The sequence below is a fragment of the Acomys russatus genome, chromosome 31 (assembly GCF_903995435.1).
Source record: "Acomys russatus chromosome 31, mAcoRus1.1, whole genome shotgun sequence".
In the NCBI taxonomy this organism is placed as follows: domain Eukaryota; kingdom Metazoa; phylum Chordata; class Mammalia; order Rodentia; family Muridae; genus Acomys; species Acomys russatus.
Genome location: NC_067167.1, coordinates 31904982 through 31931973, shown reverse-complemented (window position 1 = coordinate 31931973; position 26992 = coordinate 31904982). Strand labels below are relative to the sequence as shown.

At 40.1% G+C, this 26992-nt stretch overlaps 1 protein-coding gene and 1 pseudogene across 4 annotated transcripts in view; one reads left to right on the top strand and one right to left on the bottom strand.

Annotated features, from left to right (window-relative positions):
• The window catches only part of Osbpl8 (oxysterol binding protein like 8), an 88100-nt gene extending 64607 nt beyond the window's left edge, over positions 1–23493 (bottom strand). Inside the window, exons 1-2 of one of the 4 annotated variants that reach the window (XM_051139670.1) lie at positions 23367–23485; positions 4064–4100 (exon numbers count right to left, since the gene is read on the bottom strand). In XM_051139670.1, coding sequence (XP_050995627.1) covers positions 4064–4100; positions 23367–23408 — 79 coding nt within the window. In that variant the 5' untranslated portion in view covers positions 23409–23485. Of the gene's footprint in view, positions 1–4063; positions 4101–23366 lie in introns of all 4 variants that reach the window. The other 3 variants (XM_051139671.1, XM_051139674.1, XM_051139673.1) reach the window with 3 other exon arrangements.
• LOC127183580 (60S ribosomal protein L26-like) lies at positions 15109–15544 on the top strand (annotated as a pseudogene).
• Positions 23494–26992: the final 3499 nt, after the last annotated feature.

Below are 26992 nucleotides of genomic sequence, written 5' to 3'. Positions count from 1 at the left end.
ACCTGGAAAAACACTGAACAGGAGACTATATTCAAGCCATAGTTTAAAAGGGCTCTACGGGGGTGGAAAGATGGCTTAGAGATTAAGAGCGCTGGTTGCTCTTCCAGAGGTCCTGAATTCAATCCCCAGAAACCACATGGTGGCTGAAAACCATCTAAAATTGAGATCTGGTGCCCTCTTCTGGCATGCAGGTGTACATGCAAGCAGAATACTATACATGACAAATAAATAAATCTTTTAAAAATAAATGGGCTCTATGTAAAGTGTTTTAAATATGTAGCTCCTATACATCAACTAGGAAAGACCAACAGCATCACAGAAGAAGAACTGAGCAGTGTTGCCACAGAAAACATAACTGTCCAATAAGTACATGAAAAGGATTCTTTCTGCTTAATAATCAGAGATAGAAATCAGTTTCACAGAGGGTATTTATATAAGAAGTGAAAAATTAATACGCTTGATAATATCAAATAAGGAAGATGGGATCATTAAGATCTCTTGGGCACTGCTGGGAGTATAAATGGACACTAGCACTTTGGGAAACAACTTGGGACTGGCACATACCTGATGAATAGCACAATCCTGCTATTACCCCTGGGGGGACGAGGGTGGGAGACCCTCTTATATGTGGATACAAAGAGACAAGAATAAAAATTTTCATACAACACTGTTCAGAAAACAAACAAACAAACAAACAAAAAACAGCTTAAATACTCACCAATTAACAATTAAAATGAAGTGGGATGAGGAGTCCTGTAGAGACAGCTCAGCAGTTAAAGTACTAGCTGCCCTTCAGAGGCCTGAGTTAGGTTCATCATGTACACATGAAAACTCACAACCACCTGGAAGTTCAGTACTAGGGGATCCAACACCCTCATCTGACCTCTGCTGGCACCATGTACACAGACATACATTCAGAAAAAGCACCCATGCTCATAAAAAAGCAACAATAAAAATTCTAAAATAAAAGATTAAGTGAATTATCCAAGGGTGGTGTACATCATTAATCCTAGCACTTGGCGGGCAAAGGCAGGAGGATCTCTGTGAGTTCAAGAGCTGCCTATTCCCTATAGTAGGTTCCAGCCAAGCCAGGGCTGCACAGTAAGACACTACCTCACAAAAATAAATAAAATAAAAGATTAATAAACTGTGGCACAAACATAAGCTAGAACAGTATATGCCATCTATTTCTGGATCAAAGAGCATGAATGAGACACAGAAATATAACAATAACTACAAAAAGAAAGTTCTCAACATATTACATACACTGTAACACAGTTCTTTAAAAAACAGAGTTGGCAGGGCACTTGCCTAGTATGAGAGAGGTGCCCTGGATTTAATCTTTGGTATTATGTAAGAAATTAAAAACAAGAAAAACTTGGGGGTACAGGAACCAGAGCGATGACTCCATAGTAAAGGTGCTTGCTACTCAACATGATGAAGCAAGTTCAGGGTCACATAGTGGAACTAGAGAAGTGACTCCCACAAATTGTCCTCTGGCCTCCAAAAGCACGCTGTGATCACATGGGTGCTAACACACACACACACACACACACACACACACACACACACACACACACACACACACAGAATGCTAGATTTAAAACCTTAGAGAGGCATATATAATTTTTAAAAGTTTAAAATTTGAAAAAACAGTCCTTTTTTAAGCAAAAATAAAAATACCACAGAGTCACCACATCTGAGGAGTGCCACAAGGTAGAGAAAAGGGAAAGATTACAGCATGCTTCAGCATCTAATCAGTAACACACAGGTCTGTGTGCTCAGTAACTCCACTACATAACTAAGAAAACAGGTCAGTTCACCTCTTTCCAACCCAGTGTTTGTGACTGTTGGAGACACGGCCTCATTACAGAACCCAAACTGAACAGACCGCACATACTCCTGCTGTTTCCCTCCCTGACTCTGGAATTACAGGCTTGTGTCTTCATGCCCAGTTTGCAAGTAACCACTTTTTTTAGAGGCACTTTTTTTTTAAGTTGTTTTGTCTCAACTCAATCACAAACATTTACAGACTAAGGAAGTTTCTTCATAATACAAATCCCTACAGGAAGTACACAACATAGGATATCTGAACCGAGGCTTAAGAAACACCAATGGCTTTGAGTCTGAGTGTATCCATTGACACAGCTGGTAAATATTTGCTAAATAACTGAGAAGCTATTTGGCAAATGAATCACCATCGAAGCGTAGTTTCTGACAAGTGATTCATAACCTTACAGTGCCCTCTGCTGGTTCCACTTATAGTGTGAGTAGCTCCTCTGCAGCTCCTCTTAACAGAAATCACACTGGGATAATTAATACGGTTACTGTGCCAGGTACAAACCTATCCACCCTCCTTAGATCCTGAATTCAACTCAAACATTCGAAGAATTTTTCAAATTCTGTCATTTTCCCTCCTGCTATATAGAAGCCAAAATACGACACTAAGTAGTCTGCATGTCAAGCTGACTACCCTGAAGACCTGTGAGTCTTTCTCTTATGAGATTAAGGCAGGGAGTGGTAGGACTCTCTGTAGAGGGTTTTAAGACTTTAAAATATTCTTAAAATAAATTTTTAAAAATCTGGGTAAATCAAGATTTCTGTTCTTCTATTTTTAAGTTTACCACTATCTGATAATATTGCATGTGCTGTGTATAACTTTAAATTATCTTTTTAAAATAATAAGTACATGTTCTAACCAGTATTTGAGAGGAAAATTTTAACACAGAACAAAGATTATATATTATATATGTTCTGTTCTACTTTTCATTAAAATATGTTATTTGTGGAAAACAACGGGTTTCCTAATGTAATTATATAATCATATTCATGCCACCAATCGCCCTCTCTTTAGAACAACAAAAACCAACCCCAACAAAAAGCTCACTACGAAGAACTTTTGCCAAATCTCGCTGAGTCCTTTTCTTTGAAGCCCCCACTCCCACCAAATGAGGCCCAGAGCACACAGATGGTTCGCAACAGTGAAGAGACTGCTAAACATGAATACAAGCTTCTAAGTCAGTTCCTATTTGTTGTTATTAAAAAAAAAACAAAAACAAAAACAGAACCTCTGTTCAATTTATGGTGGAATAGAACTTTAAGTACTTTGTTAGACCTTAATTCAGCCAATGATGCTTTGCTGTCACTTTTTATTATCAGTAAGAGCAGTATTTAGCAGACGAGTAGTCAACTGTAGCTTTCTGGATATTTAAGCTCCCAGCCTTTCATCTATAAAATCAATAATGTATTAACTGATCTCATAGCTCTTTTCAATTCGGTGTTGCTATCATTTTTTAATGTGACAACTGCTCCTGTCACTGTCTGGATGGACTAAACAATCCTGAGGTGATGTGTTTTATTTGTTGTGCTTATGCAAAAGCTACCACAACATATATCCCTACCCAGAAAACAAAAAACAAAACCAGCAGAATGTTACAGTAAATTAAGATATAATTTTAAAGGGTAATCCTCCAGATGTCTAAGATAAAACAGTTTCTTAGAACTTCCAAAATACAAACCAAAAAACAAAACAAACAAACAAGCCCCACACAATCAAATTATTATATTAAAATTCTACAAAGAAAAATGGTTTCTCAGTTTCGTGCGACAGTGAATTCCTTATACAATCTCTTTAGGTGATGTCTGTACAAGGGTCTTGTGCGGAGGAGGAGGTCCCAAATAATGAATCAGCGTATAACTTAGTGGTTAGGAAGCACTACAGTTGCTCATGTTGTAGTGACACTAACCATAAAATTACTTTGTTATTGCTTTGTGACTGTACTTTGGCTACTGTTATGAACTGTAATGTGAGTATCTGTTTTGCAATGGGTGAAAGGGCCGTTCCATCCTGAAGGGGTCGGGACCCACAGGTTGAGAACCACTGCTCTAGGTACTTGTGGTTTTAGTACAGTCTGGCTATGGCCCTCATGTAAACAACGACAACAGAGAAGCAGTGGTCATTGAGCAGTACTACAATTAAAACTGAAATGCTACTTATCATTTGCAAGTAACACCAAAACACTACCATGTCCCAAAACATGACATCCCAACTTTAGCTACTTACTTGATGGCCCAAGGACATCTTTGCTATCACCAAGAAGCTTGTAATGCAGAGGAATTGAGCAGCAAACAAACACAATCCAAACCAGGGAGAAGCAGACACCGGACGGAAGCAGCAGCGAGACAAAAGGACAAGAGGAACAGTGTTAGTCCGTGAGTAGGAAGCGCATGCACATTAGCTTTAATCGTCATGATTTGCTGTTAAGACATTTCCTTCTGTATACCGAAAAATATTGGCTTATGCAATACCAAATATTTGTTTTAACTTGGGGAAGTGAAGGTAAGAAGGAAAAAACAGAATCACCAAAGTATATTGCTTTGCAATTACTCAAGCCGTAAATTCCTTTTGATTACAGTTCAAGATAGAGATTAGGAGCAGGAAAGACGCACTGGAAGTTATGTACCCTTTTAAATTTAAAGTTTTAAAACTACCCACCACTCACATGCTACTAAGCATTAGTTATGCACACCATGGAGCACTCTGCCGGGATTTAGCCTTAGAATAGTTTATGACAAACATGATACAGTTTCTACAAAGACATCAACAAAATAGGTTTTTCTTTTCTTTTCAACCAAATGGCAAAAATAAAGAAACAGTTATTATAAGACAAATAACCCAAGGATAAGTTTTAAATCAGACATAATTTTCTTACCAAAGACAAGCATAATCTACAGCTACTAGTCCTTTAGGAAGTCAAGTTCGAAGACAGCCTAGTCTACAAAGAGAGTCCACAAAGAGAAACCTTGTCTTGGGGGGGGGGGGTGGAGAAAGAGATGGGGGAGGAAGGAAGGAAAGAGAAAGAGAGAAAGAGAGGAAGTCAAACGGCATAGTCATCACCCAGGCCCAATACAACCTCACTAAGTAATCTAGGCTGGCTTCAAACCCACAGTCCCGTTTCCTCCACCTCCTGGAGAGGTTCTACCATACCAAGCTGAAGACTCGGTTCTTTAAATGAAGAACTTAAAGCTGACATCAACAGAAAAAAGGATATAGACCTCTACAGAGACTCTTATCCTCCAGCACTCCTCTACAGAGACTCTTATCCTCCAGCATCTCCTCTACAGAGACTCTCATCCTCCAGCATCTCCTCTACAGAGACTCTTATCCTCCAGCATCTCCTCTACAGAGACTCTCATCCTCCAGCATCTCCTCTACAGAGACTCTCATCCTCCAGCATCTCCTCTACAGAGACTCTCATCCTCCAGCATCTCCTCTACAGAGACTCTTATCCTCCAGCATCTCCTCTACAGAGACTCTTATCCTCCAGCACTCCTCTACAGAGACTCTTATCCTCCAGCATCTCCTCTACAGAGACTCTCATCCTCCAGCATCTCCTCTACAGAGACTCTTATCCTCCAGCATCTCCTCTACAGAGACTCTTATCCTCCAGCATCTCCTCTACAGAGACTCTCATCCTCCAGCATCTCCTCTACAGAGACTCTCATCCTCCAGCATCTCCTCTACAGAGACTCTCATCCTCCAGCATCTCCTCTACAGAGACTCTCATCCTCCAGCATCTCCTCTACAGAGACTCTTATCCTCCAGCATCTCCTCTACAGAGACTCTCATCCTCCAGCATCTCCTCTACAGAGACTCTCATCCTCCAGCATCTCCTCTACAGAGACTCTTATCCTCCAGCATCTCCTCTACAGAGACTCTTTTAAACTACAGTAGCATCCAGGTGCCCTATGTGAGTACAGAGCTCTCAGATATCCTGCACTTCATATATCAAAACTAAAAACTTCCCACTAATTGCATTGTCTCTGGGCACAATGCAGGACCCAGACTTGGCTGTGACAAAACAAGGTAAGCTGTTTGCTTGAGGCTTCTGAAATCTCCTTGGAGAAATTCTCACACCTGTCACTTTCCTAAAGTGATAGCTTTTGAGCGAGTCTGGATATGGTGTTCTAACATCTGCTTTTCTTCAGGTGCCCACCCATGCTCATCCGTCTGTGAGCAGACTTCAGTTTCAAAGAGCACAGCCCTGTTTACAAGGACTCATTTTGCTCAGTTGCTTATTACCATCCCGAGGGAGGAGATGAAAAAGAGAAAAACAGTTAAAGTGTGTGTGAACTGGGGATGGAGATGCCCAGCTCTAGAAAGCACTCTCTGCTCTTCCAGAGGACCTGAGTTCAGTTACTAGCACCCATATACAGCTCCAACCACCTATAGCTCCAGAAAACCCACTATGGACTCTGCATTCACACATACACATATACCCACAACACAGGCACATGCATGAACACATAATTTAAGATAAAAGAATCTTAAAATTAAAAAAGCAAGCCGGGCATGGTGGCGCATGCCTTTAATCCCAGCACTTGGAAGGCATAGGCAGGTTGAAGAGCATCTCTTCTCTCCAGCCAGTCAAGTTTTCAATGGAGATAACAGCAGAATTCCCTCCTTAATTTTAACTGCAACCTCATGACACACACACATAAACATACAAGAGCAGCCGGCCGGTGGTGGTGCATGCCTTTAATCCCAGCACTCAGGAGGCAGAGGCAGGTGGATCACTGTGAGTTCGAGGCTACAAAGCGAATCCAGGACAGTCAAGGATACACAGAGAAACGACAACACCAACAACAAAAACATATAAGAGCAAGCATATACGTGCACACATACACGTCATTTGTCATTGTACAGATTGTTTTAAATTCTCCAATTCTATTGATTAATGACACTGTGCTGACTTCTGTGCAGTTTCTATTCATTAAAAGTTCACTCTCAAAACTAATTTCTAACGGACAGTACTGTTCAAATAACTGCATTATAATATCAGCAGTATACCTTTCAGCATGTTTGTGCCATTTGCAGCTTATCACATTGGATTAATTCCAACTCGTTCAGTTTGACACAGTGAGTAATGGCCTGAAATATCCATACATCCAATAAATATTTGCTGAGTAACAAGTATAGACACATACCATTTTAAGCAACAAAGGAAACTAGCAGTAAATGAAATAGACAAAAATCCTCTCTTGGGTCAGGGTTGGCACGACAGTGGTACAGTGTGTGCCTAGCTCTGGCCCTGGGTTTGATTCACATAAAACTAGAATCCTGTCAGAGTGGTATTTGAATTTTAGTGGAGAATATGTAGAAGAACATAATGGACAGGTAATAACTCATAGTATATTACATAGCTTAAAAATAAAAGATAAGCCAGGCGTGGTAGCGCACGCCTTTAATCCCAGCACTCAGGAGGCAGAGGCAGGCAGATCTCCGTGAGTTCAAGGCCGGCCTGGTCTACAAAGCTGAGTTCAGGATAGCCAAGATAACAGAGAGAAACCCTGTCTCAAAAAACAAAGATAAATAAATAAATAAATGATGAGCAGAGAATAGGAGTATACAGAGCATCAGGAGGAGCTTCAGAAAGGCAAGCCTAAGAGCATCCCACTACAGTACTCAACAAACAAGGCAAGTGCCAGCTAAGAGTCTACAGGAGCGGAAGGTAAACACAGAGGAGTAGGGTGCCAGCCAGTGCCAAGGGTCTGAGAAACAGTGTGGATGCAGAAGCTAGACACATCAAGGGAGTGACGAGTAATAAGCCTGAAGTCTACCTAGTAAAAAGACGCTAAGCTATGAAGCCTTTCCGTGGCCTTTGTTGAGGCTTTGGTTATATTTCAAAACAGAATAGGAAAGCAATGAATAGTGTGGAGAAAAGGACTGATGTGGCCTGATGATATTTTAATAGGATTATTCCAACTTACTATTCTGAAAAGACTCTGAGAACAAGAGAGTAAGTGGAGTTTAGTGAACCAATGTGGAGGGAACATGGTCTCAGCAGTGCAGATGATGAAGGGTTGGTCATTCTGAATATATTTTGAAAGTGCAACAGGAGGATTTCCAAGCAGACCAAGTGGGAGGAAAGAAAGGGGAAATCAAGATGATTTCAAGTGAGGAACTGAGCACCTGCACAACAGAAATGCTCTCAGCTAAGCAGCTGTGTTACAAGAATTCCAAGGAGCTCGGCAAAGTTAAGTGTGAGGCATCTGTTAAGACATCCAAGAGGATCCAAGGAGGCAGTTGAATATACAAAGTCTGTACAGAGTAAAGGTTAGTGCTGGCAGAAGCAGCACAAGTGATGGCATGTGAGTTAGGTTTATGACCTGAATGCCTTGGTCACTGACAATGACAAAGGAACAGGCACCAGAAAACCAAATTACAATGGACAACAAATCTAAGACTCAAGTGAAAGCACTCCAAAACCAAAGCTGAAACCCCATGAGAGCAAAGCATGGCTTCAGAGACATTTGCCAGGAAGATGTGGATAAGAGGTGTTCCATGGCATGCCAGTAAGCCATCCTTCCCACCTGTGAGGGCCCTAAGGAAGGAGGACACAAGTGCCTAAGTGTCTTCTTGCCAAGTAACTTAGATCACTAAGCAGAACACACACTAGCTTGTTATCCTTACACGAGTGGGATACCGTGCCATGTTGTGTAACACATGAAGACTGTGAGATAATTTCTAAGGAATAAATCTACAGATGTGTCTCGTACATCATTCTTTTTATAAGCTAGGCACTCTGTGGCTTTAGCTAAGTACCAAAACATGCTCACATCTCAAACAATCCAGAAACATCTCAGAGCGCTTAGACAAAGACCATTAAGATAGGATGAAACATTTTCTTTTTAATCAATAAATATTCAAACTCACCTCAGTAATTTTCTATAGAAATAAATCTTCTAATTTGACTGAAAATAGTTTTTTAAAACTAATGTGGCTAGAAATTTTTATTTAGGAATTTGTGTGCTACAAAGCACTTTGATTAAAAGCATTAAATACAAAAATTATACATTAGTCTATGTCTCATTAAAAAGTGTTATATGAAAACTGATCTAATTTTATCATTTATCTAAATGTGTGCCACAGAGTCTATGAGTAGTCCATCTTTAAGAAACATAAAGGACAAAGTAGAAGCTTATCGCCATGCCCTTCAACCTAGGAACTCCTCTGTCTCAGCCAAACCAAGACGACAGTCACCCTGTGGTATAGAAGAGACTCCATGAGACTGTGCTTCGTATCCAATAGCTTTACACGGTCTTCCCTGTATAGGTACTGGCTTGACATAGCCTTTTGCCGAGCCTAAGGGAGGCACAGACAGCTTTCCAGCAAGGACACAGCTGGTCGGCACCTCTTCCCCAGTACAGTTAGCTCATCAGTCATTCTCAGAAGTAACCCAGAGCAGACAGCTCCCTGAACCCACACTTGGGAGGATTACACAAAGCATCTCAGGGTGTTCTGTTCGGCTTCCTTTGGCTTTCAGACTCAGAAACTTCAGTAAGGGATCTATGATGCAGCCGAGAGCTACTTGCTCTTAGAATGGGCGTCATCACTCTATACTTAGCTTGGATTTCTCATATTCCTGTAATCTTCTGCAAAAATGTGCACATTTTATACTTGACTTTTGCATGAAAAGATTTTAAAGGAGCTTTTCTTCCCCCCTGGGAACTACTTCTCCCTGTTGGTTAGAGAACATGCTTTGGACCACTACATACTTACTCCATTTTTACAACGTTGAATATCAAGACAAACAAATTTAGGAAAAGATGCACCAAAACACTGACAGTAGTTGTATTTAGGAGGCAGGGTTTTACTTATTGTATTGTATACTGTTTAATTATACATTACTTTTATTAAAAAATAAGAGATGGAAACAAAATTTTAAGTTGATCTTTCTATCTACACTTGATGTTTTATATAATGACAAAGTACAAAGTGTGGTGGAAAATATCCATTTCCAACTTGAAATCAGAAAAACACAGCAATGTTAGCATCTTAAAACACAAGACCATACATTACTCACTGTCTCTTGAACTTCAGCAACTTCTGAATATGGCATGATCTAAAAAGGAAATGCATTTTCTCAGGAGTGATTTAATCTCAAATACCTGAGGTCTGAAATTAAAGAGCCCCAGAATTCACCAAAGAGGTAAGTGGTGAAACGATAGAGTAACGGCTACAGGAAGGCAGGGTGCGCAGGAGCACCTTCCCGCAAGGAAGCCTTCCTTCTTCTTCAAACCCTGTGGCTTCAGGAAATTACAACTGTCAGGCTACAATGTTCCTTTTTCCGCTACCATGGGCTTCACTGATGTTTCCACTCTTGTACTAGTGTGGTCCTCTCAGTGAGTGAGCCATCAGAGCCACCGGTCCTGTTACTCAGATAACTTCTAACTTTCTTCTGCAGATGTGGCTTATCTCTCAAACTGCATTTGGACATTAACGTCTAGTTCTAAAATTCTGTTTAAAAAGGAAGGCTTTTAGGAAAGACTTTTTTCCCCGTGTCAAAAAACACACTCTCTCTCTCTCTCTCTCTCTCTCTCTCTCTCTCTCTCTCTCTCTCTCTCTCTCTCTCTCTCTGAAACCATTTTTCCCCATTGATCCATCTTTTCTTCCATCCACCTACTCAGGCAGACCAGCCCACCCCCATTTTCAATCGAGTCATTAAATTCTGATTATTCTTCTCCTCTACAATGTTCTATCTCCATCTGGTCTTTTCTTTATTTTCCCATAAGACATCATGCTATTTCTCGATGTTTGCTTCCCTCTTTCAAAAGCTATACCCACAATGACCTTCATACAACTCTTTGATTTACCATGCTAGATACTGAAATTCAAAAAGTGATAAAATATGCTTCTGACTGCCAAGACCAACAGTATGCACTGTATTCCCTTGCCACTAAAATGAGTTAGATAAGGACCTCTCAATTTTAATCATCCTTCAACCTAGCCCATCAACTCCTGTGATGTTTCTCTTTCTGCTCTGTGAATGCTTTAGTTATTAAACTTTATAATTTTCTGGCGCTACTATGAACTTTAGTAATATGTTAAGTATACTGTGTGGTGCTCTTTCAAAGCATGACAAAACAAAGAGCCGATCTGAACAGTACTCAGCCTAAGATAACGTCCTAGGTAACCATGCTGACTGTGTTATCCTCACTCAAAGGCATGTGATGCACCGTTCTTTATGAAACCAACCTCAAACCCTCACATTTACAATCTACAATCCAGGCAAACTATTCACCCCACAGAAACGTTTTGATCTCCTGTAAGAAAGCCTTGACACTCCACTTACCTAGGTCTTCACTGCCGGAACTGCTTGTGCATTTGTCATCTGCATGCCCCTCCACCACCACCAACCACCACCACCACAAGTTTTCTTTTTGTCTAGCTGCCCAACAATTTGAAAATCCTCTGATCCTAGTGGCTCAACTTATATAAGCAATTCTGTTGCCAAAATCCAATCTGGAGTTTTCCTTCCCAGTATCTGACTTCCTTCCTGCTTAGTGTGTGAGCACACTACCCCATCTGCATTGCCACTGTGTAGCAGGCACCCTTCCCTTACTATCCGACAGGGCTGTGGCAGAGCCCAGGGTCCCACCTAGTCCTTGAAACACTGGCCCTGCATCTAGCAATTAAAGGCCAACTGCTAGTCTACTCAACAGACCCAACTGTCACTCTTCGCTCAGAGAACACCCCTTATAGCCAGGCTTGCTTGTGCAGGCCTGTAATCCCAGCTATGCAGGAAGCTGACGCCGGAGTACAATCCCAAGGCCTGCCTAGGCTATAGAAAAGAGCACAAGGCCAGCCTGGGAACTTAAGCAGACCCAGAGCTTGTCTTAAAATAAAATGTACAAAATGGGCAGCGCCATTTTCCTAACATGCGTAAGAGCCTATGCTCAATCCCTACCAGAGAAAGGAGAGAGAGGAAAGATGGGTAAAGCCTTAGGTTCTGCTCAAAAGCTGCTCCATCAGAAGATTCTTTATGTGCCACTCCTATTCTACAGTCTGTTGTCCTCTCCCCTTCCTATCATGCTTTATTTTTTTTATCACATTAACCCAGGTCATATTTTGTTTTTCACCATTCAGACATTACTCCACTGCAGTGAAAATTGGTCTGTTTTGTTCACTGCTATATTCCTTAAAGCAACAAGAAAAGCTGACACATTACACACATTCAACACATGATGAATGAGTGAACACGCGAGTGAAAAGGGGGCCTAATAGTTACTATAAACTGAACCTACAGTGAGCTTCTTACTGTCATTACTGCTGGGGATCCGGGAGATGTCGCGCTGCCGAGCGCAGCTGGGGGCTGGAGGATTATCTAGGGAGCAGTTCTATCCTCCCATCTTCACACTCACACGCAGGCCATCGGGTTCAGGCAGCTAAGCCTTCCTCCAGCAAGCCAGCCACCCACCAGGCTCACGGGAGAAAGTGCTTATGCGCAGGTTTGTACATTCCTATCTACTAAATGGCTCCCTCAATTTCTCTAAGACAAAAGTAATCTTGCCCATCTTTTTTTTTTTTAATCCCAAAATGTTAATATGCTTCATACCTATGCTTTAGGGTTACAACTGCTGTGATGAAACATCAAGACCAAGGCAACTTGGAGAGGAGAGGAAATATAAGCCAAATAAACCTTTATCACTGTACACTGAAGGAGTCAGGACAGGAATTCAAACAAGACAGGAACCTGGTGGCAGGAGCTGATGCAGAGGCCAGAAGCCATGGAGGGGTGCTGCTTACTGGCTTGCATTCCATGGTTTGCTCAGCCTGCTTTCTTATAGAACCCAGGATCACCAGCCCAGGAATGGCACCACCCAAAATGGGCTGGGCCCTCCCCATCAATCACTGATCAAAATTGGCCCTACAGGCTTGCCTGCAGCCAGGTTATAGGGAAGTGTTTTCTCAAGTGAGGGTCCCCTTCTCTCAGAAGACCATAGCTATGTCAAGCTGACTGATATAAAACGAACCAGTACATCTAATACAACACACAAAGAATTAGCATAGAGTTTAAGTATGAACTCTGGGCTTCTCTTTTTACCATCTTAAGAATGTATATCAGCTGAGCGAGGCAGTGCACGCCTGTAATCCCAGCACTTTGGAAGGTAGAGTTTGAGGCCAGCCTGGTCTACAAAGTGAGTCCAGGACAGCCAAGGCTACACAAAGAAACCCTGTCTCAAAAGAGAAAACAAAAAAAGAATGTATATCAGGCTAGCCATAACTTGATAGGTAGCGAGGATGACCTTGAACTCCTGATCCTACTGCATCTACTTCCAGACTATAGTCTGAATTATAAACCAAACTTTATGACAATGTAAAAGATGTAACCTTGACTAGTTATCCTGAATTTAGTTTTCTTATTTGATCAAAAGATCAAGTAGATTCCTAAAATTCGGTTACCACTAATATTTCAACACAGATTCTGCCTCAGTCCTAAGAACATCTTTAACTGTCATCCATGACACAGGCAAATTTTCTTCCTTATTAGTCTTTTGCTACCATACAGATTTGTCAATCTATACCCATTTTTAGTGACGGAGTGTAAGTGTTAATTCTTCTGGTATTGGTAGTTTCTTGCCCTAACTAAATCCACTTCCTTCCTTGAAGTACCTCTAGAGAGAGACGCTCAAACCCTGACCAATGGCATTTTTCACTTGTAACTACCGTCTTTCAAATGGTGGGGTGACAGGAAGAAAAATGCAGTCATAAAGCAAGAAAAAAGTCATTAACTTCCCATGAAAGAATTAAATCTATTAACCTAGCCTTTGAATTCATGAAATGTTTCCCTCTAAATCTGACTCAATCAGTTACCTGAAGAGGTTATGGAAACAATACAACCAAACCCATTTTTATCATGTCACAATCATACCAGGTGAGATATGAGAACTGGTTATATTAGAAATGCAGGTGAGTAAATATTTCAGTTGATCATACAGTGTAAGCTTAATCTCATGATGGGCTTAAATCATTTTAATTTTCAGTCTGAAAGAACTTAGCTTATTTGGAATTTCATCTGGCAAATTATATGCATTGTTTACCCATGAACATGAAATCTATGTTTGAGGGACAAAAGGAAGGAGGGAAGAGGATAGGGAAGGAGGGAAGGAGGGAAGGAGGGAGGGAGTCAGGACCAAGAGGTGAATGAAGACATTGTAACAAATATTTTCTTAGCCTCTAGAAGTCTAGTCTGTTTCTAAAACTCACTGCATAAACTAGTATGTCTTGCTAGGTTTATTAAGCCACAGACACAAGTGCTAATGCTATGGAACTGTCGGTCTCTGTGACTCATAAATCTACCAGAGACAAGAAAGTGGTTACTTGTTCTTCAGGTCTCAGAAACCATGCAGTGCTCGAGCATCAAAATGAACCTCACACATGAAATCACAATTAGCTACCAGCCAGCCAAACTCCTGAAAATGATTATGTACCACATAATTTTTAAAGTGTGCATTATATTAGATAATGGATACAAAATACCCTAGAAGTATGCTTGAAGGAGTAGGTGTGACATAGGCAAGGTTATGACCTAAGGACTTGTCTTTGCACACAATGACAAAAAGCCCTCTGCCTGGCTGAGACCTCGCCTACATGGCCCTTTGGGAGCCTCAGTTTCCTCACTTCTATACAGAATACCCTCTGCATGGTATTACAGAGAAGGCAGCCATCAAAGTGTGACGGTAAGCAGTTCAGGGCAGAGCACACAGCTAAGAATGCACGAAATAACTTTCTTTTCTTACTACACAAGTATAGTAATACAACAACACTCTAAAAAAATATATAGGCAGGAGCAAAATTCAGAAAAATAGGATGCAGAAAACTATTGAAAATCATAACGGCTACTAGAGAAGGCATGACGAGGCTCTCAGTTAATTCCTCACTTACTCTTGTATAGACTGGCTTTGACCACAGAGACAGTGACGCCACACAGAGAAGCCAACCAGTGAGGTGAGCAGTGAGCAGTTCAACTAGTCCCACTCACAAACAGGAACAGTGGCCAAGTTATTAACTACTCCACTGCAAAACCATAAACTGTAAGGGAGCTTAATGATCTTTTCTAAAAAGCAGTGCTTAATAAGCACCAAATACACATCAGATACTGATCCTTTTCTGTGTACTGCCACAACGCCACCATATTTTAGTCTCTCTGGAAAGGCATTACTAACTAGAAGAATGCAACTGAAAGGTTCTACTGTAAGGAAGAATCAAGAATTAACAGTATCGCTCTTTCCTCTTGCGGCCATCGCTGGATCGCAGCCACCAAAATGATGTTCAACCCCTTCATGACTTCTGACCAGAGCAAGAACCGCAAACGCCGTTTCAATGCCCCTTCTCACATTTGGAGGAAGATCATGTCTTCCCCCCTTTCCAAAGAGCTGAGACAGAAGTACAACGTCCGGTCCATGCCCGTTTGGAAGGACGACGAAGTGCAGGTTGTCCAAGGACACTATAAAGGCCAGCAGATTGGCAAAGTGGTCCGATGTACAGGAAAAAATAAGTCATCTACATTGAACGAGTGCAGCAAGAAAAGGCTAATGGCACAACTGTCCACGTGGGCATCCACCCCAGCAAGGTGGTCATCACCAGGCTAAAGCTGGACAAAGACCGGAAGAAGATCTTGGAAAGGAAAGCCAAGCCCCGACAAGTAGGAAAGGAGAGGGCAAATACAAGGAGGAAACGATCGAGAAAATGCAGGAATAGAGGCCTCTCATGCACAGCTCTCATTAAAGACTGTTTAAGTTAAAAAAAAAAAAAAAGGAATTAACAGTATCTTGAGCAACAGGGAAAGAAATGTTGGAAGACAAGCCTGAGAGAACCCATGAAATAAAGAGCCAGGTGTGACGATGCACTCCTCGAATGCTAGCACGTGAAAGGTAAGGCAGAAGGACCAGGAGTTCAAAACCAGCTTCTCATACATAGTGAGCTAAGGCCAGCCTGAGCTACAGGAGACCCCACATTGACCTCAAAATAAGCAAACAAACGAAAACCAAAGCAAAGAGAGAAACACCTATGTCTAAGGCCAGGCATTTTTCCACACCCATTGGCCCTGCTATACCTTAAAAACACGCTTTAGTTCCCTGACTCTTCCTTGTAGTGCTGTATTGCTTACACTCTCCTCTGCTACGACGGCACTCTGACCTTCACTAAGGCAGGAGCGGACCTGTGTCCCTCTCAACACCCAAGACAACATCATCTACAGAACCATTTTCTCTCTTCAACAGTAACTGACTCTTCTGGTCCCCTCTGCATCATACACTGTCATCTGCCCACAGATTATCTCACCTGCTGTGAACTGGTACAGGTGCTAATGCGCTAAAACTCACAGGCAGAAAATCCTATCACATCTGCTTGCCTGGAGTCCACCTTTTACCTGCTATCAAACTCCAGAAAAGCTACACACTTTCCTCTGATACTAGTCCTTGTATCTGTTTAGGGGAAAAAAAAAAAATGATGCCGCAGACTCTTCAGGTCCTACCGATCTGTATCTCTAGCCTCTTTCACAGAGTTTCTATATGGGCGTTGCTACAGGTTTAAACTGCTGTTTATATTACTTGTTCTCCAATATGACCAATAACCTCTAATTCTGTTCTCCAACTTAGCTGCAGCTGCAATCACCTAGGGAAGCTGAAGGGATCTGATGCCTGCATCTCAGAGTCTGGGATTTTAATTCACATGAACAAAGATGTATCTACGCACCAGAATTTCATAAAGCACACTACACAACTCCAGTGTTCAGAGCTGAGCATAACACACACCTGAAATCACAGCAGAGGCAAAAGGCTAGAGACAAGCTCAAAACCTGAACTACACTGCTAGTTTCAGACTACGCAAGGGTATACAGTGAAACACTAACTCAAAACAAGACCGAAAAAACTCCAAAGTTCAGTTGATTTTCATTTTAATATTCCACAGTTCTCTCAGGATAATTCTCCTAAATCACATCTCTTAGATTAGTTTCTGGTTCATTTGAACAGGTCCTCTGTGTATTCCAGGCTGTCCTGGAACTCTCTACGTAGATCAGGCTGGCCCTGAATGGGAGATCTGTCTGCCTCTGCCTCCCAAGTGCTGGGATAAAGGGTTCAAAGAAATTTAACAGTCTAATGCTATCTTAAAAGCAAGATCCCAAATAGTAAAAACTAGCATTTGAGGCCCTGTGTAATCTGATTCTGGCATAGGTGAGATACAGAAAAAACTAATACAGTTTGAATTAAAGCACCAAATGTATGCCATCTCTGCTACTTAATCATCAGGTGCCTTGAGAAATTCACTTTTGTGTTTATGCATTAAATTGGAGTGACAGTTCTCTCATAAAGTTATGAAAAGAAACGAGCTTAGCTGCAAACCACTGAAAATCATTTCTGAGACATGGCAGCAGATATTTAATACACCCTAGTTGTTACTCATATCTGTAAGCATAATTTCTGAAAACTCCTCTGCTGCAACAAGTGGCACAGCCTATAAGCCTTAAAATCTACTCTTAGTGGTGCACACATGAATGCAAAATGACACAGTGGTCATGGGATGTATTCAATGAAGCAGGCGAAGTTATCCAACACCATAGGTCAATGTTTAACCAAAATTAGCTTTTCTGCATATGTGTCTGTTGTTTATACTACCACCTCCTTCCTCCCTCCCCCTCACACACACAGTCCTCTCAAGGTTGTTTTCGCTCCATGGTACTCTTTTCACCATATTAAATTTTATCTAATTTTGAAGCAATTATAAGCAAATGAAAACCCACTGAATCCAGATGAAAACACTTTGACCGCTCCATACTTGCTAGATAAAATGGTAGAGATTCCATTTTTATCTTCATGTATGTCTAACATCCAAGATTTCTTTCTTTCTTTTTTTTTTAATTAGCTAGCATACAAAATGATGGTGTTGGGAATTTTCCACATGGATCACTGCAGCACCCTGCTGCCTTTTCTCCTCTCTCTCTGCTGTGGGTCCCTCTCTCCCCACAGCTTTCACTGTGACCACAAAGAGGGAAGTGCTGTTTGTCTGCCTTTTCTCCCTCACTACCCTCTTTTGTTTCTGACATCTTCTCACTTCCTTCCCCTACATAATCCCCTTCAACTTTCATATTATAAATTTTCCAATCCTGCATATTTCTCTCAAAAGTTGTATGGGACTCCTTCATTTTACTAACAAAATTATTTTGAAATTAAAGTGCACAATTGTAACTGACTTAGCAAGTTTAGACTAAGCGTCCGTTACATCTGGCTTACAGGAAGCCTTAGAGCTCATGGAGAATAGGACTTAATGGTGAGTATGAAAAATCTCCAGCCCATCTAGTTAAAACCTGAATAACCATAGTATTCATTTATACTGAAAGAAATAAGCTGTCAAATCCAGATCTTCTCAAGTCTAGTTCAGCAAAACAAAAGGCTTTCTGTTGTCTGTTTAAACATTATAGTGTCAATGCCGTATATGACACCTAAATACGTATCATTTTTAACTTAGATTTCTGAATTATGAGAATGACAAACACGGAAAAGATGAATGAACCTCCCTCTCCCACTTTTAGAATCTTTTTTAAATGTTCCAAACCACTGTTTAGAATCTTTAGACCACTTTAAATCATGCTACAGATAAAAGAAATAAAGTTAATATGGAAAAAAGCAACTGCTTTATATAGAGGAAGTATGCCCCCATCATCACTACCAACAACACACATCCAAAGACGTGGATACATGAAGCAACTGCAGAGCAGGAAGTACTTCAGGAAGTCTATACACAATGGACAACCCTGCTAAAAGACAACCTTCTGTAAGGACTCTCCCCAACTCTTACCTCTCAATATATACACACAAACCAACCGGTTTAGCTGAATGAGGACTGAAAAAAGAAAAACAATAGCACATGTTTATAGACAGGTGTGGCAGCACACACCTGTAGCCCAGCACCTGGAAGGGTGAAGAGACCATGAGTGCAAGGTCTTCCTTGGCTATGTGGTAAATTAAGATCAGCAATGGCTGCATAGTGAGCGAGAGCAACCTGAGACTTTACTTCTGAGATCTTCCTCCCTAAAACTCCTTAGGCCAATCTAATCCTAAGAAAAGGAGAGAAACAACTTGGAAAACTACCTCCTTTTGAAACTGTATAGGTAAACCAGTTGTGGTTTACACCAGGGAGACTTGAGGCAGGATTGCTAAATTGTACATTGGTCTGGGTTATATAGTGAGTTCCAAGCCAGCAGTGTATGAGATTCTTCTCACAACAACAAAGACAACAAAGTAAATGTTTATTAGAAACAACTTAAATACACAACCTTCCACAGCCTCAATAAGCCTAAGGGGACATAGTAACAGTGCAATGTGGCGTCCTCGATGAGATCCTGAAACAGAGTATGAACTAAGACATCTGAGTCAAGAATGAACTTCAGTTAATAGTAACGTAGTGAGTCAAAAAGGTGGCTTAATGAGTAAATGCTCTTGAATCCAACCTGGCAACCTGAATTCGATGTCCAAGAGGCACCTGATGAAAGGAGAGGATCAGCTCCTGGTTTTAGCTGGGAGAGTTGAGGGAACACTGTGAGAGGACTGGCTATTTTTCTCACTCTCTTGTACCTAACTTTTCCTCTTACTGGATTCCTTAAATGTCACTGTGTACCTCGAATACTTTATTTTTTACTGTAGGTAGACCTACTTTGAATATCAATATGAAATTATGTGAGTCTAAGGAGACATCAGCTTTTGGCTTTATTCTCCTATGCACTGAGGAGCATGCATGTGTGTGTAGGTGGAGGTCAGAGGATAACTTGCAGAGTCAGTTCTTCCCTTCTATGGTGTAGGGCCTGGAAATCACATTCAGGCTGTCAGGCACGATGGTACGTGCCCTTGCCAGTGAGCCACCCCACCAGCCATACACCTAGCAACTTTTATTGCCATACTATGCAAGCCTTTAGCAATATCAACATCTAACAAGAAAAATGTGTAACAAGATGATAAAATCTTTAGTACCTATTCAATAGAAAATCATAAACAGTATTTTTCCACTTGGGAACATAACTTTAACTTTCACAATTTTAAACAAATACACATAAAGTATGAAGCCTGTCTTTCAAATTATTCTATACTTCAAAAAATATTTCCCTTCAGTAGTCTCAGTGTACTGGCTGGTCTTATGTTAACTAGACACACACACTAGAGTTATCTGAAAGGAGGGAATATTGAGAAAGTGCTTCCATAAGACCCAGGCATTTACTTTATTAGTAACTGATGGGGGAGGCTCAGCCCATTGTGGGTGGGGCCATCCCTGGGCTGGTAGTCCTGAGTGCTATAAGAAAACAGGCTGAACAAGCCATGAGGAACAAGCAAGTAAGCAGCACTCCTCCATGGCCTCTGCATCCTCAGCTCCTGCCCTCGGGTTCCTGTCTTGTTTGAGTTCCTGTCCTGACTTCCTTCCGTGATGAACAGTGATACAGAAGTATAAGCCAAATAAATCCTTTCCTCCTCAACTTGCATTTTGCTCATGGTGTTTTGTCGCAGCAACAGAAACCCTAAGACGCTCAGTAAAGTTTTTAGATAGCAGAAAGACTAATAGTCTAGAAGACAAATACATCACAGTCAGCTTGCTTAAAACTCATTATGGTCATCCTCTCAAACCCTGATTTTCCTAAGCTAGTTGAGTTAACAAACGCGGGCAGTGATTGTCAGTGACTCCCATTACCACAAGAGGAGAGACAACACTAGAGTCTCTTGGTAATACACAAAAGCATGTATAAAGAGTTTGTGGTAAGAAAATTGAAGTCTACATCTAAGCAATTCTCTACCAATTGTAATTTCAAGAAACAGGGACTGGGGAGCACGTTAAAAAGTTACATAACCATGTTTTTCTTTCTTTTTCAATGGTTCAGTGGGTAAAGTGCTTATTTACTAAAAAACAATAGTAGCTTTTATGTAGTAAATGTTTATAATGTGTGTGGCATTGTAATAAACTATATAAAGACTTTGCTTCCATTAACACTCAAAATCACTCTGGAAGACAGATGTTACAATTATCTGTACATAAATCAAAGGGAAACTATAAACCTGGAAAATTTTGTTCATTACCCACACTAAGGGGCAAATTTCTTTTCCTTATTTTCTTTTTGAGACAAGTCCTCAGTAGTTAAACCTGCCTTCCAGTTCGTAATTCTTAGCCTTAGCCTCCTGAGCACTAAGAGAACAGGATCATTATAATACAGTCAGCTAGCTCAGATTTCTAGCTAAAAATCCTCAGAACCAAAGCTCTTATCCACCTCTTCTGTATGTCAACAGTAACTAGCTCGGGGCATCAAGTCCAACGGTGCAAGTTTATAAATAGTAAACTTAAAAGGTAACCATGACACTAGTTCTAAATTCACACTTCTGTAGTTCATATTGAAATTACCAACATTATTCTCTCTACAATAAACTATATCATAGAAGAAAAAGTGGCCATAAACAAAACAGTCTTCCCCACTTTTTTTAACATCTTTGTTTCAACTTCTCAAGGAACAGAATTTAGAATTTTTTTTTAAAAAATTCACTGAGGTTTCATTAATACAGATTCTGATACAAAATTTAATGCTATTTAGTTTATATTCTAGTTTCCTTTCTGTTGCTGTAATAAGACTGAACAAAAACAACTTAAGAGAGGAAAGCATTCCTATGGCTTACATAAGCAAGTCAATTGTGCATTCTTAAGGGAAGTCAAGAAAAGCACTGATTCCCAGGCAAGGGCACGCAGCAGAGACCTGGAGGAGAGCTGCCTGCTGGCTGCCTAATGCTGGTGCTTCAGTGGCTTTCTTCCTTAGCTCAGGTGCCTCCCACAGTGAGCTTGAGCGGTCCTATATCCCAAGCCCTATTATTGACAATTTTTATCATCACTAGGGTATCAAACACATTTCAGCCATAAGAAGAGTGAATTAGTGTTTCTAAAGATAATGTTATGGTCTAGTAAATATAGCATGCTAAATACAAGGTTTATTCTTGACTTTTTTTGAAATCAGAGTAAAGATAAAAGAACCTGGGGCTGGAGAGATGGCTCAGTGGTTAAGAGCGCCGTCTGCTCTTCCAGAGGTCCTGAGTTCAATTCCCAGCAACCACATGGTGGCTCACAACCATCTATAATGTAATCTGATACCCTCTTCTGTAGATAAAGCATTCATATGCAATAAATAAATTAAATAAATAAATCTTAAAAAAAAAAAAAAGAGCCTGCCATCACCTGTGCTTTCCCAGCCAGCTACCATGTCCTGAACAAGCCAAGCTATTTCCAATCTCATTAATTCTCTATTAACAAGCAATCACTTTTAGCTTTTTTTTTTTTTTTTAACATTTAAGGAACCAAAACAAATCTGAACCAGAAAGTCAAAAGAAGTTTGAATCAAGTTAATCCAAATCACAAAACTGCATGCTGCTTTTAATTACTGCACTGTTCCTACCCTGGAGCCTGGACAAAGAACATCTACTCAACTAAACTTACAAACACCTTGATGAAACAGTAACTCATCTCCATAGTGAATTCCAAATGATGGCCTCTGTGTTGCTCAAAAAATTTTCTAAATAAATAAATAAATAAGCAAAACAAACAAACAAACTCTAGGGCTGGTGATTTATCTTGGTAGAATGCCAGTTTCATTGTTCCCCACCACCAAGAACCACACTCAAAACACACAAGCTAACCAATGACCATTACACTTTCCTGACGACAACTTTATACTGCGTAAAAGAAATACTGCTATCAAAGCTTCTATAAGTCAATATTTAATAGAATCAATCAAATCTAAGAGTTAAAATGACAATTTTGGAGCAAAGACATTTTTTTAAATAATGTATCATCCACTTAAACTATACCAGTGGCAATCTAAAAAGATTATTGGATAGTATATCCTTAACCTGCCTTCCAAATGTACTTTAATTTCAGAATCTAATTCAGGAAGCATCAGTTATTAAATCTTCACATTTCCATATACTCTACAGTGCACTTGCTCTTAACTCTATTAGTTTAAATGTTTCGTTCCCTCTACTTGCTCAGAGCTGCACATGATTTGAGATTTGGAGGTACTTAAGTTTCCTCAACTATTGATACCTTGATTTTAACTAAGACCCAAAAAGGGCTTGAGAAAGCAAGCACAGACTATTACATCAGTATATTTGAGACAACATGGCTGGGAAAGAAAGGATATAAAGTAGAAATACCAGAAATTTGACAGGGCTCTGCTCCAACAATCTTTAATTCTGTTAACAACATGGGAGCTGAAGTGTCATTTTAAAAATACTTTCAGTAATTTGTGTTTGCAAGGCACGTAGGCACTTGCCTTTAGTCCCAGCACTTCAAAGGCAGGGGAGTCAGATCTCTAGGACAAGGCCACCCTGGTCTCAGCAGTGAGTTCACAGCCTGCCAGGGCTACAAAAAACCCCAAAAGCAACAACCAAATAAACAAGCCTTTGCTTTCAATGAATTTCAAAGAATAAAGTTACTGCTTACATCAAGCACTCCCCAGCTAGCTGTTGATAACATGTGCTTTCTATACTGTTCTAAAACTACTCACCGAAATTCTGTCAGGTTCTCCATCCGTTAACCCTGCCTCCATAATGGACGAAAGCTTACGCTTCTCCTTCCATTAATGCTTAGCCATCCTAAAGTCTGGAAATCCTAAAAAAAGAAAATTGTATGTATTAGGTAAGTAGAAAAACCATTAAGTACAGTAAAGGGGACAAATCATTTTATGTTACAGTTACTGGGAAATTAAAAAACAAAAAACAAGACTTTGACAAAGCTCTTTTCTTAAGAATTAATCTAGAGAGATTGCTTGGTGTTTAAGAGCATTTGCTGTCATTTCAAAGTACCTGAGTTCAATTTCCAACACCCACATGACAGCCAACATCTATAACTCCAGTTACAGGGGGTCCAACACTTCTCTGGCCTCCATGGGCACTGTGTACATATGATGTACAGACATACATGTAAGCAAAACACACACACAATAACAAAATAATAACCATAAATATGATTTTTAAAGAATTAAGGTTCAAAGAAAAATAAAAAAGAAAGTTATCCCAAGCAAAAATAAATACCTAGAAAAAGGCTTATACTAATACAACCATCTAATGTTTGGGAAGAAGAGACAAAAAACTGATGAGGTTATACATATAAAACTCACTTCAAGAAACAAAACCAGACTATCTCCCATGCCAATGTAATAAAGAAAAATATTTTACTCATCATATATAGAACTAAAAGACATAGGCATCCCTTCAAAAGAGTGCTACATATACAAATATAAAATGAAATACTATATACAAATGTAAAATGAATAAACTAATGTGCAGAGTAAGTGGATAAGCTTTAGTTAATACAGTTGGTGAGATAGGATGTGTACACAGGCATGTAAATAAGTACAGTTTGAAAATAGATCCAACATTTGCCTAATAACGAATCTATCATGACCCAGGTGTGGTACATGAGTACCTGTGATCTCAGGACTGAAGCGGAAAGGTCACTAAGTAAGAAGCCACCCTGGGCTACATTTATAAGATGCATAATTAACAAAAAGAGAAGAAACTTCCTGTACTGGAAAAATATAGGTCTTCATAATCAGAAGAACCCTTTGGAAGCCAACAGAATTAATCTATGTCTAAGCAGATCTGTGCAATTTCATAACTAAATCCCTGCACATTCCAAATGCTATCATGCAGACAGAAGAGTAATTTTAAAAAATCATTAGGTGACTTTACTTCATTTAACTTAATAGAGTAGGTGTAATTATCCTTTCCCTTTTCTAAATTACTTTGCAAACATCTAGAGAACAGCATTTAATAAATAATGCTGACACTGACATTTTTGTTCCAATGAAACTACCCAGAGTCAACAGCCAAACTCTGCCAAGACAGGGTAAGCAAGTCCTCAATAGTTCCTGCGTCACAAATATGTCTGTCAGATATATTGGGCCAGAAGGCTGAAGATGATGCTCCAATGTTACAGAGAGTTTCAGGTGACTGCTCAGGTAGCAAACTGTCTCTATAATTTTCTCATTTAGGAAGCTGCTAACCTGCACTCAAGTCTCTGATAGAGTTGAATACCAGATAGTTTAGTTTTGCAATTAAGCTTAATTGTTTAGGGGTTAAGATGTTTTAAGGTCTAGATAGATGTTTTAAGTTGATAATGATGAGATAATATGATAGATATTTATCTACATTCAGAATTTTAGACTCACCAAAATAGGAAAGATATTTTCTTCAAGGTTGCAAAATACAAATAGCCAAAACATTATGAATGTAACATTTATATAATTCCTGATTGTGTCATGGTTCTTCTTGCTGTAGGTATTTACTGTATATATGTGTAATAATATAAATGTATATGTAAAAAAATAATTTTAAAAAAGAAAATAATGCCTTCATTGTAAATGTTTCTGTGTTGAAGTGAGTTATATAAGCCTTAGAAATTCCAGAATCCATTCTTCCTTAACCATGTGTTGTTCCTTTCCAATACACTCTCACTAAGACCAAGCGAGAAGACACAGAGCATGAGGACCTGCACTGTATTCTCAGAAGCCAGGTTTAAAAACTAGCACGGCGGCACACGCATGCAATCTAAGAACTGGGAAGACAGAACTCAGGCAGATCTCTGGGGCTCACAGACTCACCAAATGAGCAAGTCAATGAGCTCCAGGTTCAGTGAGAGACTTAGTCTCAGAAGCCAGGTAGAGCCGTGGAGGAAGCTACTCAGTATCATCCTACATTCACAAATGCACACATGTGCACACACAGACAGGAAGACAACACACACAGTGAACAGCAACTTCATGTAAGTCAGCCTTGTACGTTTAAACCTTTATTTTGGGGGGTGGAGAGGGCATGTCATTAAACCACAGCATATAATCTAAAAATGATCTTTATAGTTTTAAAAGGTTATAAAGGAAAAATAAAAGGAATAGTGATTAGGAGGACAAAAATAAATAGCACAAGACACTGTGTAGACCACAAAGCCTGAAGAACTAACTAGCCTTGGGGCTGGAGACATGGCTCAGAGGTTAAGAGCACTGACTGCTCTTCTAGAGGTCCTGAGTTCAATTCCCAGAAACCACATGGTAGCTCACAACCATCTATAACGTAACTTGATGCCCTCTTCTGGCCTGCAGATGTACATGTAGACAATCAATAAATAAATCTTTAAAAAAAAAGAAAGAAAGAAAGAAAAAAAAACTAACTAGCCTTGACATTGATGGTAACTGGGTGACCTCAAAAGTGGGGGACTTTAATGATCAAATGGACAGCAGCCCATTCTGTGATATCACAGAGTCTTTTCCCAGGCATTCCTGTTTGCCCAATAGGTTCATGAACAAAGTGGCCATGTTGGCAGGGATGAAACTAGGGATCAGAAATGTGGTTTTCTACTCACCAATGATCTAGGTAGCCATCCCTTCCTGTGGCATGGCTCACCAAGAATCTACACATACATGTATTATGAAAAAGACATCTACTAAATGGTACTGTTTCTCCGCTTGTTGGGACACATACTTCTAGAAGTATTAGTTCCAAAGGGAGGAAGGCTACATTTAGCAGACACAGGTTAAAACTACAACCTAGCCATGTTAGGACATCACTGTCTCTGAAACAACTCATTTCAATGACTACAAAGACATTACACTAGTCCACGTGGAGGTAAGAAATGCTATATTTGCAGTGTAGGAAGGCCCCCAGGAATCTCTTTGCATTGCTATTTATGATTAATGTCAGTGAAAAACTAAAATAATACAATTCAAACACCACAACCAAACAGGATGCTTTCAAAAGGAAACAATATAAAATGGATATACTAGAAGATATAACTGTATGTGCCCAGAGAATTGTAATTTCTGATTTTGAATATGTCCACATATAAATCAGTAAGTTTGCTTTCTTTCCTCTCACTGGCTTGTCATGTAAGATACACTGACTTCACATTATACTTAAAATCGCTGTTAACTCTGTGTTGGTGTTGAAGTTACAGGCATCATCATCACTCATTATTATGCGTCCTACTCTGGAAAAAGGAGAAGGATCAGTGTGCTGTTTACAAGGACTTGTGCCACAGTCAGATGGCAACATGACCTTGGTGCTGCCTTTGGGATCAAGCATCTTATTGGTTACTAGGGTTGTGTGATGACTGTTCTTGGTTGTTAACTTGACTACA